At 40.1% G+C, this 18132-nt stretch overlaps 1 protein-coding gene across 2 annotated transcripts in view; it reads right to left on the reverse strand.

Moving 5' to 3' along the window:
* Positions 1-4062: 4062 nt before the first annotated feature.
* Positions 4063-18132, reverse strand: part of SCAPER (S-phase cyclin A associated protein in the ER) — a 542550-nt gene continuing 528480 nt past the window's right edge. For both annotated transcript variants that reach the window (XM_075345474.1, XM_075345473.1), the window contains exons 29-31: positions 13019-13210; positions 10537-10588; positions 4063-4502 (exon numbers count right to left, since the gene is read on the reverse strand). In XM_075345474.1, coding sequence (XP_075201589.1) covers positions 4408-4502; positions 10537-10588; positions 13019-13210 — 339 coding nt within the window. In that variant the 3' untranslated portion in view covers positions 4063-4407. The remainder of the gene's footprint in view (positions 4503-10536; positions 10589-13018; positions 13211-18132) is intronic.

Genomic DNA, 18132 nt, shown 5'->3' on the forward strand with positions numbered 1-18132 from the left:
TAGGGCTAGCTGTATATTATCAGCTGGCCCTAAGCCCGAAATTCATGGTGTCACGCCAATATTAGACATGGCCACCATGAATTTCTAGTAATGATAAAAAAAAAAACAACACACAGAAAAATATTTTTATTAGAAATAAAAGACAACACAATTAGTGACTCCATCTTTATTGAAATAAAGAACCCCCCTCCGCAGTAATCCTGGGTCAGGGTCCCGCGCCGTTCAATCCGGATCCAATATCATCTGATCGGTTTGCTGGAAGGCAAAGCGATCAGATGATGTGTCAGGATCAAGTGCCTGAATCACATCACACATCAGCTGATTGTATAAAAGCCGTTTATACAATCAGCTGATGCATCAGTAGAAAAAAAAAAAATAATACTCACTTATGTGCTGTGCTGATTACCGGCAGCTCCTGGAGCGATCGATTGGACAGGAGTCTGATCCTGGCCCATCACTGCAGGAGCTGCCGGTAATCAGCTGATGAAGTCCCCTGACAGCAGCATCAGCTGATAGCCGGCCGGGCGCGAAAAAGCCGGCGAGACTACGATCAGCTGATGCGTCAGGTGACTGCATCAGGTGATCCACCGCCAGGTCCTGCAAGCAAGGTCCTGCCCCGGGGAGACTGCACACAGCCAGAGCGGCGGTACCGAGACAGGGGCTGGGAGCGGGCATGGCACCGGGACCCTGCAGACAGGTGAGTATATATGACATTTTTTTTTTCTACTGTTCACTTTGGTTTTCGCCGCTGCCTCCACCTCCAGCCCAGACATGGCGCCGCACGGAGCTGACATGGCACATGGATTCATGCTTCTGTGTTTACCAACAGAAGGAATCCTCTTCCTGTACACGTCACTGTAGTACCCACGCCTTGCGTTTATAGCTGCGTTTTTAGTCATAGAAACGCGGCTATATGCGTTTTTCATTGTGTTGTTGAACATTCATTGAACTCAATGGGTGAAAAACGCAGAAATAATTGACATGCTGCATTTTTGTGGTCACCACAAAAACGCAGCTACAAAAAAACGCTGTGTGCGGACAGCACTTCTGAAAACCCATAGACATTGCTGGGGAAGCAATGTCACTGCGTTTTCAGCACAAAAACGCGGTAAAAAACGCCACTAAAAACGCGGCAAAAACGCCTAGTGCGCACAAGGCCTAAGATGAATTCTCCTAAGTTACCTATATGGGCATGTAGGTCATAAAAATTTGAACAAAAATGTTACCTTGATATTTGTGATCTGATGTCTCACGCCTAAGAAATCCACGCTTTTACTATTATGCAAATGAGCTCTTAAGATCTTTGAGTTAGACAGAGATCTCCCAGAGAGCCTACTTCCAAAGCTTATTTTACATGAAAGGGAGCATTACCAGTGTGAGACATGTAATGACTGACAGTCTGCTCTCTTGATCTACTTGTCTCACACAGGTAAAGCCCCCTTTCATTTAAAACAAGCTTCTGGAAGCAAATTCTGAGGGAGATCGGTTTCCAGCAAATAGATCATAACAGATCATTTAAATATTAAGTGCAAATCTGTTTTTTGTGTGATGATTTGAAGCTTTTATTGTTGCAAAAAGAATAAACAAACAGCAATAGAGTACTGGTCTTTAATTTATTATTTATGTAATTTTACGTGTTCACCATACGGTAAAAGGCAATTTACTCTTTGAGGTTTTTGGGGTGGGATTGGGTGAGGTGGGAAGCTGTGTAATAAAAGTCCTGTCAGGAGCTGAGAGAGAAGGAGGTGAGCAGCTAAGTGCTGTATACAAATCAGTGGGCTGTAAAGAGCTGAATGGGATCTTAGGAGTTAACTGACACGAGTGTGTCACATGTGACAGTCATGTAGTTTCTGGCCATTGAAGGTCACAAAGGTCACAGTGTCTGGTTGTGCAGAATGCTCCCTAAATATACATTGTCCCTGCTGTCAGTATTCATTGGTATAGAAAGCTTTCCTGCTTGATTAATTTGTCTTCCATTTGGACCCAGTGGTAGCTTGACTTCCACCCAGCTGTTGATTGCCAGAATTCCTTTGGTGTTTAAATACCCCTGCCTTCCTTTGGACTGTGCTGGTGATATTTTCAGTTCCTTCAGGTTGAGGTTGCAAGCAAGGTGGCTTGTACTTCTCTGTGGTATCATTGCTGAAAGCTTTGATGAACTCTTACCACAGTCATCTAATGATAAAGGTTCATGCTTTTCTCCCTGTGTGCCCCTTTGTGTCTTCTATAGTTGTTTAGTAGGGTTGACAAAGACCTCATCCCATCCGTTCCCTATTTGAGGCACTAGGGATATCTAGGGTCAAGTATCTGGCTCTGCACATAGGTGCAGAACCTATCTAGGTTGGTGATGAATACCAGGGACCAGGAGTAGGTCCGGTCACCATCTTCCTTCTCCCTAGACACAGGGTTTCCCTTCCCTTCTGCCAAGTGCTTGGTACTTTCCCGTACCTAGGGTGACATTAACTCCTCTTCTGGAATATCAATATTATGCATACAAGTTTTGTTGGCCAAGATCCTTGTAAACAACCTGTACACTGAAATGCCTTGAAAAAGTATTCATACCCTGTGTACTTTTTCATGTTACACCCTTAAACTTAACTATATTTTACTTGGATTTTAAAAAATATTCCAACATGAAGTAGCAAGTATTTGTGCAGTATAAAGAAAAATAATACATGGTTTTCTAAATATTTAATAAATAAAATTATTATATGCATTTGTATTCAGTCCTTTTGAGTCAATAGGACTACATTTCACTGCCAATTACCGCTGTAGGTCTCTACCAGGTTTTCATATCTAGAGGCTTTAAATTTTGCTAATTCCTCCTTGTAAAATAGCTCCAGCTCAGTAAAATCTTATAGCTTTTGGTAGTACTGTATAAAGAAGCTTTTAGTTTGTATTAAAAAAAAAACCAAACCACTGCTCAAATGCAATGTTTGAACATAGCCTAACATAAGAAAAATGTAGAAAAGTATGAACACTTTTCCTGGCACTGTATGTAAGATAAAAGCCCTAAAAGCAAGAGAATGAAAGCTGATAGAAAATGTCAATGGCACTCTTGATTATTTTCATGCTAACTAAAACAATTTAAAGGGAACCTGGGACCAGATTTTGAGTTATAAACCAAAACTATCACCTTACACAGTGCCTGTGCTGCACTCTATAAAGGTGCATGTTATCCTGACTCCTTCTGTAGACTCCACAAACATCTTTATAAGAACTTGCACCATGTATCCTTGGGTCCAGTCCGATAGACGTCATAGGTTGTGGTTAATGTCCCTCCTTTGGGCACTGATCGCCGACCTCTTTTGATGATTGACGTGGATGACGCCTCTAGCGCAATACACGTAGCAAGGCAAGATTAGGTGCCTGCCCAGAGACATAGCCGGCTCGCGAAGGTGCACTACACTCTGCCCTATTGCGGGCAGAGCTAAAAACATAGGTGCCCCTTCACGAACTGGTGAGTTCTCCGCGTAGGCGCAATATTTTGCACAGCTACGTGGATGGTCATCAAAGAAGGATGTTGATCAGCGCTGAAAGGAGGGATAGAAGCTGCAATCTAGGACGCCCATCGGACCGGACTCAGGGATTTACATACATGGCGGGAGTTTTTATAAAGGTATTTGTGGGGTGTACAGGGAGAATCAGGGGATAACATGCACCTTTACGGAATGCAGCACAGGCGCTGCTGAAGGTGCTAGTTTTGGTGTAGAACTAAAAAATCTGGTGACAGGTTCCCTTTAATAACATGAAAAAAAAACTGTCTAATATTACAGAGACATTAAACATAAACTCAGACAACGCCCAGATCGCATTTTCAGTATCATAATAATTTGGAACTATGGATAAATTTTTACTTTGTCAGTATGTTTATTGGATTGTAACAATGAGTAAGTAATCTACTCTGATCTTGTCAACCATCATGTTTGATTTTTTTTAATATTATCATGATTATTTTATTTTTTATTCTAACATGTGAATCCCGATGATCAACGTGCTTTAGATTTCTATGCCCATTTTGACACATGATATATAATTTTGCTTATTAACTGAAATGACACAAAGTGAAGAAAATAAGTTATTTTATTGCAAGATATATATAAATATTTATAACATACATATTAATTTTAATACAGTTATTGGTCACTGCCAAATGATCCACAACCAACAGCTAAATACTGCAAGACGAGAATCCCTTGGCAGTGAGCAACGGATAAAAATTGGCCAAATCAAGCCGAGCATGCCAGGAAATCTCACAGCACACAGTATCTACACGGTGGACATATAAATAGTGCACATGGAAGGTAGGGAGCATCTTTACATGCAGCGCTAATGACTTGGTAGCACAATATGAGAGGTCAAGATCCATCCGCACTTCTTACATGTTAAAATGCTTAAAAGAAATTGCAATTATACACAATCTTTCTTCAAGAAAAATTCTTGTGAGGGCTCCCAGCAATGACGTGGAAATCGGCAGGAGAATTCCAGATATTGCTGCATGTAATCTGGAAAAGAGAAACATTGCATCATTTTATATATTGCAATTATATAAATACATGGATGACGTTATCAGATATTGTGTGATTGGGATATTGGTAAGGCTGTAATTATTCATCAGTGTTTACACGACCTCCTGCTTAGAGACTGTGAGGGATCCATCTCAGGAGACAAACTCTGCTGGAGACTGGTAGTCATTTATGGCTTTATTTGTTTTTTTATGCCAGCTACTCAAGGGCTGTAGTCAGGGGACCACAGAGATATATAGAGGCCATGTTTGGGGTCACTCAAAGTTTACAAAGGATTGAAGACAGGCTCTTCTAGTTCACAGTCAGTGTCATTGCCCTTTGCATAGAATGCTACAATCTATCCAGGGTCTTCTTTCTCTTTTTTTCTCTTTAAGTGGGCATGTAAGGCTACGTTCCCACGATGAGTTTTTGATGTTGCAGATTATGTAAATAAAGTTACTCGCGTTTTTCATTGCTTTTTTTTGTCTCTTATTGAAATGTCATGTTTTAAATAAAGCTGCATTGTATACTTTGTGGTATTTGGCTTTGACAAAAATGTATTGATATACTTTTGTATGGTTTATTACCTGCGGATTTTCCACATCTAATGCAAGTTTATGGGGAAAATCAGCACACAAAACTCAGTGTACCCGCAAGAGAAAGTGGCATGTTGGGGATTTGAAACACACACACATACACATACACATACACACACACACACACACACACACACACACACACACACACACACACACACACCATGGTTCAGTTAACGCTGAGTAAAAAAGAAAAACTTTGGGCAGGAGATTCCTATAGATCTCATCCACTTTGCTGGAATTGTAAGGAGCTGAAAAAGTATGCAGAGTCAAATACTGACCAAAAACAGCATATTTCACAATGTGCCATCCACAGTACCTCTATAATACAACACCTGTATATCCTCCACTGTCTGCACTGCTCTCCATTTCTCTATCCAGTTGAGCAGCAGATCTATATACAGAGTAGAACTGGAGAAAAAAGAATTGCAGATATGGTGTGCTTCCAAGACAGTGCCAGGAGTTCAGGACAATATTTTGGGCATGGGGTCAGGAATAACAGAAAAGAAGCAACACATTGTCACATTGTGAGTACCTTGTCTCCCCCTACACTACTCATAGAGGGATGTAAGGCGGGCTTTACACGCTGCGACATTGCTAGCAATTGCTAGCGATGTCGAGAGCGATAGCATATGCCCCCATCGCACATGCGATATGTGGTGCTTGCTGCTATAGCGAACATAATCGCTATGGCAGCTTCACATGCACATACCTGGTCGGCAACATCGCTGTGACTGCCGAACAATCCCTCCTTCAAGGGGGAGGTGCGTTCGGCGTTACAGCGACGTCACCGCGACGTCACTAAGCGGCCGGCCAATAGAAGCAGAGGGGAGGAGATGAGCGGGACATAACATCCCGCCCACCTTCTTCCTTCCGCATTGCTGATGGACGCAGGTAAGGAGATGTTTGTCGTTCCTGTGGTTTCCCACACAGCGATGTGTGGTGCTGCAGGAATGACAAACAACATCGTATCTGAAGCAGTAACGACATTATGGAAATGAACGACGTGACACAGATCAGAGATTTTTAACGCTTTTGCGCTTGTTCATCGTCGCTCCTAGGATTTACACGTTGCGATGTCGCTACCGGCGCCGGATGTGTGTCACTAACGACGTGACCCCGACGATATATTGGTAGCGATGTCGCAACGTGTAAAGCCCGCCTAACAGTCAATCATAGATCTTGTAATGCACCTGTCCAAAAATAGTGATCCATTTTCAAGTAATATGATAAATGTTCATCTCCAGCAAAATCTGGAGACATTTTGTGGAGAGTTCTACGGATTTAACTTCGCCTTAGCAGTGTAGGTATAAATTTATTGAAGCCAGTGCAATATATTCTACTATGTAACAAGCCAAAATAGGCACAACTCTCTGTAAAACCAGGTCAACACTAGCGTGCAGCATTTTTTTTTTATTTTATGAGACGAAGAGAAAACTGGAACTCCATTTTATGAAGAATACAAAAGGAGACGGATGGACCATTTGAGAGTAACGTGGTGCATTTGATTTCCCTTCAGGAGGCCATCATTTTACCATAGAGAAGCGCAGCTGCTGCACCACTTCTTCAGGCAAAAATGAAGGAGCTTACAACAAAATCTCAAACACAATTGTGAACTTACTTTTATCCAGAGTTCATAAAATCTGATATTGGGATCTGCTTTATAGTGCATATTATAATATGAGAACTGGTTACTGCTGGGTCTACTGTTATATTGGCCAATCAGTTACTGAAATGCTGCAGCCAGTGATTGCCTGCAGAGGTCACATATTCTTGTGATAGTAATGATGTGATGTTTGCAGCAGTCTTAAAGGGAATCTGTCACCAGGTTTTTGCCACCTAATCTGAGGGTCAGAGCTTATGATTCCAGCGATGTGTTACCTACTGGGCTCCGTAGTGTAGTTTTGGTAAAGTCACTGATTAATCAGCAGTAGATTATCATTATAGGACTAATTGGCGTGCTGCCAGGTAGTCCAGCATATCCATGAGCTCTGTATAACTGCTAGATCTGCAGCAGAAAAAACATTAATTTTATCAAAATGACAGCAAAAAGCTCAGTAAGGCTATGTGCTCACACTGCGTTTTTTTGACGCTGCGTTTTTGTGCGGTTTTTAGCGCTAAAAACGCACAGAAACGTAGCGTCTTTAAAAACGCATGAAAAAACGCATGCGTTTTTACAGCGTTTTGGGCTGCGTTTTTGCTCACTGCGTTTTTGTTTATCAGTGAACATTGCCATTAAAGATTGTTGAAAAAAAAAAAAAAAAGGTCTGATGTCATTTCCTTCTTCCATATGTTCTTCATTCTCCACTAGTGTATGCAGGAGAGCAGACAGCTGCAGAACTACAAGGCTCAGCATGCTCCATCCAGGACTGTATGCTGGAGGGAGAGTCAGGGGGAGCAGACCTACAAGGCTCAGCATACTCCATCCACTAGTGGATGCAGGAGAGCAGACAGCAGCTGCAGAACTACAAGGCTCAGCATCCTCCATCCAATAGTGTATGCAGGAGAGCAGACAGCAGCTGTCGAACTACAAGGCTCAGCATCCTCCTTCCAGGACTGTATGCAGGATTTTTTTGCCCCCCCAAATAAAAAAATGACGTGGGCTTCGCCATATTTTTGGATGCTAGCCAGGTACAGCAGGCAGGTACGGGCTGCCCCCAACCCCCACCTTTCTATTTGTACCCGGTTGGGAACCAAAAATATAGGGAAGCCTTTTTTTTTTTCTTATTTCATGAATTTCATGAAATAATTAAAAAAAAATGACATGGGCTTTGCTCAATTTTTGAGTCCAGCCAGGAACAACTAGGCAGCTGGGGATTGGAATCCACAGTGCAGGGTGCCCATGCTTTCTGGGCACCCCCGCTGCGAATTGCAGTCCGCAGCCACCCCAGAAAATGGCACTTTCATAGAAGCGCCATCTTCTGGCGCTGTATCCAACTCTTTCAGCTGCCCTGATGACGGGTGGCTCGCTGGGTAATAATGGGGTTAGGGCTAGCTGTACATTATCAGCTGGCCCTAAGCCCGAAATTCATGGTGTCATGCCAATATTAGACATGGCCACCATGAATTTCTAGTAAAGATAAAAAAAAAACACCACACAGAAAAATATTTTTATTAGAAATAAAACACAACACAATTAGTGACTCCATCTTTATTGAAATAAAGAACCCCCCTCCGCAGTAATCCTGGGTCAAGGGTCCCGCGCCATCCAATCCGGATCCAATATCATCTGATCGGTTTGCTGGAAGGCATACTGATCAGATGATGTGTCAGGTTCTAGGATGTGAATCACATCACACATCGGCTGATTGTATAAATGCCGTTTATACAATCAGATGATACATCAGTGCAAAAAAAAAAAAAAGAATACTCACTTATGTGCATATTACTGGCAGCTCCTGGAGCGGAGTTTGATCCCGTCCGATCGTTGCAGGAGCGGCCGGTAATCAGGGATGAAGTCTCCTGACGGCATCCGCTGACAGGTTAAGCCGGCCGGGTGCCGGCGTCACCGCGAGACTTACGATCAGCTGATGCGTCAGGTGACTGCATCAGGTGATCCATTGCCAGGTCCTGCAGCTATCGGAGGTGTCCTGGCCGTCTGCACACAGCCGGAGCGGCGGTACCGGGAGAGGAGCTGAGAGCGGACATGCCACCGGGAGTCTGCAGACAGGTGAGTATGACATTTTTTTTTCTACTGTTCACTTTTGTTTTTGCAGCTGCCTCCACCTCCCGCACAGACATGGCGCCGCACGGGAGCTGACATGCACAGGACTGGAGGTGGACGCAGCGGTGACGGCACCGGGAGGATTCACGCTTCTGTATTTACTGACAGAAGGAATCCTCTTCCTGTACATGTCACTTTACTGCCCACCCGTTGCGTTTATTGCTGCGTTTTTAGTCATAGAAACGCACTAAAACGCAGCTATATTTGCAATTTGCTGTTTTCATTGCGTTTTTGAACATCTCATTGAACTCAATGGGTGGAAAACGCAGTGAAAATGCAAAAATAATAATAATTGACATGCTGCGTTTTTGTGGGCACCACAAAAACGCAGCTAAAAAAAAACGCTGTGTGCAGACAGCAAAAATGAAAACTCATAGACTTTGCTGAGGAAGCAAAGTCATGCAGTTTTCTAAGCAAAAACGCACCCGAAAAACGCGTAAAAGCGCCGCGAAAAACGCACTGTGTGAACTTACCCAAAGTGACACATGGCTGGAATCAGGGACTCTTGTCTGGGGCATCAGTGAAGGGAGCATTGCTATAAAAAAACAAAAAAAAAAACAAAAAAAAACCCGAAACAAGTTTTACTCCTTAGACAGCCCCTATTATAAGATGAAGCAGAGTTTGTCTCATGAGCTGAATCTCAAAGACAAATGACAATGTTTACACACAGAGCTCTGAGGTCGATAATTGCAAAGCTGCAGCCTGCATGGAGCCACATTACATACAGACCCTACACTGACCCTACTCAGCACCTCTGTACGGATATCTCAAATTAAAATGTACAGAATGTTACATTTAAGACCATTTAATAATAAAAAAAATGTTATTTCTATTATTTAATTATGCGCTGCTTATATATATTTCTGCTTATATATATATATATATTCTACAGTGCTTTGCAGACATCACTGTCCCCATTGGGGCTCACGATCTAAAGTCCCTAAAACCATCATATTGATAGTACATACAGTATTTCTTTTCAATAAAATTTATATAAAAAGGCAATTTTTACAATTTAATGGCTTTACATCAACTTTATTTTACCAATTTTTTTACGGATCTATTTGGGAAGACACAACTAAATTAAGCCCTCAGTTCTACAATATGAAATAAATGAAATAAAAATAAGACTCCGAGCTCTTTCGGAAGAGGAATTCGCTCGTGAAAATATCTGCATTTGACAAGATTTTGCCTGAAACACCAAGTCCTTTCTCATACTAGTACACTCTTTTCATTTTTTTTCCTTGGCTTCTTTTAAGTGACTTTATAGATTTGTCACATTTCTCCAGAGTTCACAAGGGCAATGGCAGTGCGGTGGAGGGACCACCCGCAGAGGGTGTAACAAGCACTTTTAATAGTCAGGTTCGCAGCCTCTATGAAGTACAGTGTCCTGCAGGGAGTGTGTAATGTGGAGGTAATTTAACCTGCTCCAGTAATGCTAGTTTATTTAGTAAGTAACCATTTCCAACAGCGGGCAGAGCCTTTGAGTAAACTGGCTTTTGTTGCTAATAAAAGGACAAGCTTGCTCTCAATAGGCTTTTGTTGTGAAGTTGTTCAGTGTCATTATGTACAATGAATTAGCACCATGCTCATTATGCTGCTTGGGCTGTCAAAGACTTCTTCTGAAAACAAGCCATTTCCTTGGTCTGAAGGTCAGGAGGATAGACAGTTGTATGTCTGAATGGCTGCAATCACCCAGCCTTGGTTACATTACCTTTGTGCAGAGACGTCTTGCTGTCGGGATGACTTGATCCCTGCAAACAGTCCTAAGACAATAAGACAATGTAGTGGTTAGCAGAGCGGCAAACAGCTACAATCCTTACACGCTGGTACAATTCTCAATTTACAGTGAACTGGGAACCATTGGTTGACATAAGCGCTGAAAGCCTTCTTTCCCATAATCTTTTTGTGTATACTCTATAATCAATAATGACTAAAACCCCTAACCAAACAGCCAGCCCACATGGCACACTAAGCTTCCTTAAATTAATAGGCGTTTTTCATTTAGCCTAACCCATATCCAAAATTTAGGTTTACATAACCACAGTACAACAACCAAATAATGAATATGTGCCTCTCGGAGAAGAAATAGCTTTTATTTTCACTACTTACAAAAAGTATTAAAAAAAAGTTTGGTTGAGTGAGTTTAAAAAATAAAAAAATAAAATGTAGCTATATTAGGATGCCAGAATGGAGAGGGCCGTGGAGTCATCATCTTTCCAGCAGCAGCTCGTGTGGAGCAACGAGCATCCAAGCTCCCGCTTCCTCCGTACAATGAAAAATAAGCAAATGTGACACGGTGTTTATAGGTTAGAAGATTAGAGGCCAGAAAGTAACTGAGCAGAGCAGAAAATTACACAGCTCACAGCTCCCGTCTGCACTTAACTCATACATTACCGATCCCTGCAGAAGCATTAGATCGCAGTCCTTCATTCTTTCATATATGGATTTTAATATGATGTATCAATCAAGAGATCCCAACTATCCAACACTACTGAAGAACAAGTTTCATAATTTATAGATTATCCCTGATATCTACCGTAATTTTTTTTTAGTCCTCAAAGTCATGTACAAGATTAAAACCATGACAAGAGGTTTTGAAAAAATGTACCGGATCATATATGTCATGTACAGCCAGCAGGCATGACGAGAAATGAGTTTGGAAAATTGATTCTGCTTATGGACAATTACAAAATATCCCTGGTCACTTTCTGTGAAATAAATGCTAAAATGATGACATTCAGTAGTTAAATGCCTTCACTACTAATTACATAGCAAAAAAAAAAAAAGCAGAGTTAATTCTCCCATATCTAAAGCAGCTGCCATCTGATATATCAGACTCTAAATTTAAGTTCCTAGAACTCGCAGCCATTTTCTTCTCATATATCAGGGTGTTTCTAGTGATAAAAAACACATATGTTTAACAGACTTAATGCGCTGTCTGAAATTTAATTATATTTGGCCTTTGGTCACCTTTTGTGGTCTGATAGATATAGCACAGAAGGCAGATTAGAAAAAACAGGTTAATGATGTATCAAAGAGTTAATCATATGTTAAATACAAGCAGACAAGTTCATTTTCTAGGGAAAGGAATGAGATACTACATGGTCCTGTTCTAAACACCCTCCAAAGATACACAACGTGTCATGATAAAATAACTGTTCCTAAAAGTGAGACTGGCGAGACAATAACAATGATATTCCCTTCATGGCATCTCTGCCAAGGTGACACCTTAAGAAATAGAAGTGTTACACAATGGCAAAAAGAAATCCCTTAAATGAATCATTTTTGACCTGATATATAGATATTTACGATATATTTATATTTAATTTAAATAGACTGAAAAGCTGACATCATACAGAATACAATGTACTGTACTAAAAAGTAAAAAACACTTTGTATTAAAAAAAGTAAGGTTTAAGTCATCCACCGTAAATCTCATTGTAAAAATGTTTTATTGTATCATTTTGCCAATTTGCACGATCTACAGAGTATTGAGATGGAACTTTCGCCAACCATATTGTAACCTAAAGTTAAATAAATGCTTATTTTAAAGCTTATCCATTTCTGACGGCTTCTGAAAACATTCAGAAACTGAATCTACAATATAAATAGATAAAAAGAAGAAAGCAGAAATGGAAAGAAGAAAAGTGTATTTTTTACATCAAATTACCAATAAAATCTGTTAATTAACAAACACCTATTAATAACTCTGTCATTCCCATGTAAACACCAAATGCGGGAAGCTTCATTCCTATCCCGAAATGTGTAGGAAAATATTTGAGGAACAGGTCATTTTATGATGGATCCTAATAAAGCTGTCATCATCATCATATCATTTCATTACACAAGAAAATAAATTTCTGATTTTACTTGACACTGACGGAGTTTATGAAATCATAAATATTAATCATATAATTTTAATGTAATAATTCAATTGATAGCTGTGAGGTAGGTACAAACTACAGTCTATATCTACAGTATGTAGTAATAGGGTTAGGAAGGATCGGCATGACATTATTTATCTAGTATACTCACCGCCATGAGTGCTTCTTTGGCTTTAGTTTATTTGTCAGGTCTTAAATCCTTTAATTTACAATGTCCCTTCCTTGAACGACCCCCCTTATAGACATACCAGTACTTCTTGAGCCCTCTGACAGCCACCCAGGTCCCTGTGCACTTTTCCACCTCCGTACCTGAATAAAAGTGGCAAGCAGCTGACAGCTGAGCTCCTGTTCCAGAATCAGTTTGTTCTGTGGGTTGTTGTAACAGGCGGAGATCAGTGTGGGAAATAGGAGCCGGACCAGCCGGGAGTCACTAAAATACTGGAAGGGGAGCTGGCAAAGTTTCTGAAGGACAGTAGGGTGACGGCCAGACTGGACAATGACCTGCAGAGAATGGTAAAACAAGTCATTAGTGCATCTATAGTACATGCACAGTCAGCTCAACGCTGAAAACCTTCCAGCATCTGGAATAAATCTCGGAAAAACAACATCATTTCATAAATCCAGTATCTGATCTCCGTAAAGAAAACTCCTTCCACTTGATTTCCCTCTTTATGTTTTGTTTTAACTCATTTATTCAATCAGCTATATAGTAAGAATGCATTGGCTGCATTTTTGGCAGAATTCAAGCTGACTGGATCAAGACTGGCACTAAAAAATGACATTCTTGTAATCAGCAAATTATTAACATATTGTACACACAGTTTGACTTACTGATGGCACATTCCCATAGTAATGAGTAATAAAGATGTTACTGATTACTTTACAACGCATTTCATAGCCTGCTTCATCCAACAGCGTGAACCGAAAAATACAGATTATAAAGGAAGCAGAGGTCAGTTTGTCATTAATGAAGATTCTCTGTATGTCTATATGTACATGACATTAAACAAAATGCAAAATATTCAAGATATGATTGAGCACAAGATTATATCTTAGGATCATACTCTACTCTGGTACATAGAAATACATTTCCATAAAAGAACCATCAACATGGACCATGAGGCCGGGGTACAATGAGATTTATAAAACATTAGCTGTGGGTTTTCTATTGCACCCAGGAGAGCGATGCACAAGTGTAACTATCACAGATACAATAGATTGTGGGATCTTGATAAGACTACCCTTCCTGTGCTCTTCACCTTCACAAGCCTCATACACATCCGAAGATATCCTGTTAACCACAAATATATTAATAGTAAAAAAAAAAAGCATGGAAAACAGTGCAATAAAAACCATAATCATAGCTTCTTCATCGAGTCAATATTACATATGGAGATTAAAGTCTAGTCTGCCAGTACACGCATGACGATAACATATGGCTTTGAAGAAAGATGAGGGTGATATTACCTGTGTATAATATACTGAGATCATCTGATGTCTATTTATGTCCGGACAGATCAATCACTGTACAACTGGCATTGCAATGATCGACATGTCTTGTATCGGTGCCAGATATTGATGGACATATTACATTACCCTCTGTTACACACAAATAGTCAGAAGGTTGTCAAATCCTCAAAGGTGTTTGTGCTTTTGATAATGTCAAGCGACATGGGTGGAATCATTCTAACAAAATCACCTCTCGATATTTTTATTCCTACGCCAATAGAGGAACCTCAATTTTAGCGCTTTGAGGCTATGTGCCCACGTGTGCGCTCTGCACCGCAGCGTACAAGGTCCGCTTCAGAGCGCAGCTGAAAAGCTCCGTTCTGAAGCGCCTGGTGCCTGCAGAATTCGTGCGTTCTGAATGCTGCCTCTCCCTATAGACAGCATGCAAAGCGCACGAAAGAAGTGACATGTCACTTCTTAGAACGCAGCGATTTGGCAGCAGCCGAATCGCTGCGTTCTAATACGCCACGTGGGCATGGGTTAGGCACAATCTTCATAGATTGTGCTGGGGACGCAGGACGCATGCAGTTACGCTGCGGTGCAGATCGCAGCGTAACTGCATGAAAATACGCTACGTGGGCACATAGCCTAATTGAGAAGTTTGCAGAAAGAACCAGCATGAAGTATGTTATAGAGCATTATGGGACTGCAACAATTGTGCAAAAAGTTTCTTGTTAATTTGTAACAATTACAATAAGACCCAATTTCTTTTTATTTACGGGCTTATTATGTAGACAGATAAGGTTTGATTAATATTGTGTAGAATGTACCACAAGTGTCTTCTTTTTGCTTATTTGGAATTTTTTAAATTATTTTTTTTATATTATTGTGAAGTAATGAGAAGAAAAAGCCAAAAATGTCAGATTTATTTTTAAAGTTTAGGATTCAATTGATAACAATACTGATATAAAAGAAATGAAAATATGAAAGTAGTATACTAATAACGCAATACACGGGGTCATTTGTGTATGCCTTTTTCATTTCATTCAGATCCATTACTAAATCAAAATGGAAAGTGTGACCATCGGGTACTATTTACAGCACTCACTGTACGGCACTGTAATCTCTGGACTCCTGCGTGACTTTTTATTTAACCCAAAGGGAACAAATTATTTATATTTTTTTTTTACTAAGATGCCTACCAAATTCTGACTAAAGAGAGCTAAACCCCTAAACAGTTTGAAGGCCAAACTGTACTTGACCAAGTAGAAAGAAATCTTTAGTGATCTGAATATCTTCTAGTCTTTGGTCACTTATGTGGCTAAGGAAGATTTATGAACTCCTCCGGCTGACCAGCTTCAAAGATCACACACTTCTATAAATTAAAGTATACATTTTTCAGCATAGAAAATATTGGAATCTTAAATCAGGTTCCAATACAACACTGTTAAGTGATATAATGGAAAGTGCGGCAGAAGAAACTCAAAGTCTCTGTCATAAAGCTTTAAGAGCAAGGGGAGGATCAGATAAGACAGAAGTGTGTGTACATGAAAGCTTCTCGTAAAGGTCCTTTTCTCCACGGCAATGACATGCGACATGGGAGGACTTCTTTTGTTTAGCCTCAGAGACCCCTTCAGAGTGTTTAGAGTGAAGGGGTTAAACTAGTAAATGTCAAGGGGCTTTCTATACCCAGCATTAGTGAACAGTTCATCCAAAATCCCTAACATTTCATAGCCACTTAGTCAGGCTTTGTGAAAACCTTTTCATCAGCCCACGATAAATATCTCCCATTAACATTGATGGAGGGAGGGGCAGGCTTTTAGGTGTAGGCACTGGGTCTGTGAGGTGGGACACCCAAGTTTTATCATTGGCGCCAGATCAGCTTCTAAGCAAAGTGGATCTGTTACCCCTGTGTTTGCTTGATGTTAATACCGGTATTCTAGATGACAAAAGTAACCAGCCTCAAAACCCATGAACTGAACAGTGAGCACCCCAAAACTTATTTTGTATATTGTAGATTCTATTATATAGAAACAGAGAAGGCGAAACATTCTAAAAAATTGTAAAGATTCATTTTTACAAAATCTAGCAGCATTTTCTAAGCTCATTAGCCGTGAAAAATGACATTCAGCAGAATCCACAATGTGACACATATCCACACAAGCAGTAGCTCCACTCAGTGAGGCAAATCAGCCATCTTTTTCATCAAGTCACATGTTAATTACTTCTGCAATTTTTGTTCCGGTGACGTGAACAAAAATATGTCAAGTCATCCTGCAAAACAAGCCCTCACACGGCACGGTCTACAGGAAAAAATATTATGGCTCGCAGATTATGATGACACAAATTACATCTTTTTTTTAAAAAGTATTAATACTTTTTTATTAAAAGTAATAACAGATAAAAAAAACCCCTGCAAATAAAAAAATGGCAACCAATAAAATAAAGGTAACAAAGTATTTATGGTGCAGATTGAATGGTACAAAATGTAAAATTCCAGAAACCAATGGTCAAACTTGTTTTTTTTTTTCCACTCCCGTCAACAAGAGTTAATAAAATCAATAAAAGTCATATGTACACCCAAATGATGCCACTCAAAAATACATCTCATCGTGCCAAAAATAAGCCTTCATACAACTATGTACATGAGAAGAATAAAAAAAGTTATGGCTCAAATTATAAGGAGTCAAATATGAATTTTACATTTGTATGTTTATATATACGGAACATTTTCTTTAAGGAATGCAAGATAGTAGAGGACAACAAAAAATGTGTAGACAAAAAACTTGCCAGCCAATAAAATAAAATAAAGGTAGCATGGTATTTATACTGCATAATAAATGGAACAAAATTCCAAAGAACAATTTTCTCCCACTGCCGCCAAAAAGAATGAATAAAATCAATGTTACATGTATACCCTAATAGTGCCGTTGATAAATGCAATTCATCCTGCCATTTGAAATGTAATGGTAAGAAATAGATAAGAAGAAGGAAAAGATGAAGAAAGTGTGTTCTTAAAAGGGAATCTGTCAGCATGTTTTTGCTACGTAAGCTGAATACTGCATGCTGCAAGCGCTAAAACATAGAATTCAGGGATGCTTGTCTTGTCAAGGTTTGATCTGACGTTTATTTGCTATGTTTGTGTAACCAGCAGGACTTGTCATTGCTCATACTACTAAGTTATGACCATGGCAGTCCGGCACACCCCCTGTTCTGATTGGCTCCCCACTGTCAATGTACAATCTCTTTAGAGAGCCTGGTGTGGCTGCGGAAGCTCTCTCAGCTCTATTAGATGGCTAAAACTAAAAATTCTGATTGTGCCACAATGGATTCCCCCAGTAATCTAAGTGATACATCGGTGGATTCAGAATCTTTTTGCCTACATCATGCTGTTCTCAGATAAGGTAGCAAAAACCTGCTGACAGATTCCCTTTAAAGGGATATTCTGAAATTCATTCTTAATGGTATTCACCTCCGCTCAATTCACACAGGCCCATTTTCCATGATTTGTGGAGGTCTTAGTGATTGGGCCTCCAGTGAGTGAGTGAGAAGCTATGTCCTATTCAATGGATAGGGAATAAAATTAAAAAAGTGAACATGTACCCTTAAAGCCTTAACAACCAAAATGCCTGGTCGTTCAGGGGTTATGTGTGTGAGTCTCTCTCTCTACAGGAGGAAATGTAATATAAATCCTGCAAAAATGATTCTCCACAGTGATAATGATATTTCATTTGTATCTCGCCGACTACCTACATAGCTTATCTAACATTTTAAAATTGCATCCGTACATCCCATAGAGTTTGAACCCTGCAATAATGTAGGCTAATTTTTCAAATGTTAGGACTTGCAAGGCCAATAATACTATGGCAAAAAATATTGGTACTATATGAATAGCTATACTAGTTAATTCATACACTGATCAAAAAATATAATGCAGAGCTCCCTCTCCTCACAAACTATCATTGCGACATGAT

This window comes from Anomaloglossus baeobatrachus, chromosome 4 (genome assembly GCF_048569485.1).
Source record: "Anomaloglossus baeobatrachus isolate aAnoBae1 chromosome 4, aAnoBae1.hap1, whole genome shotgun sequence".
In the NCBI taxonomy this organism is placed as follows: domain Eukaryota; kingdom Metazoa; phylum Chordata; class Amphibia; order Anura; family Aromobatidae; genus Anomaloglossus; species Anomaloglossus baeobatrachus.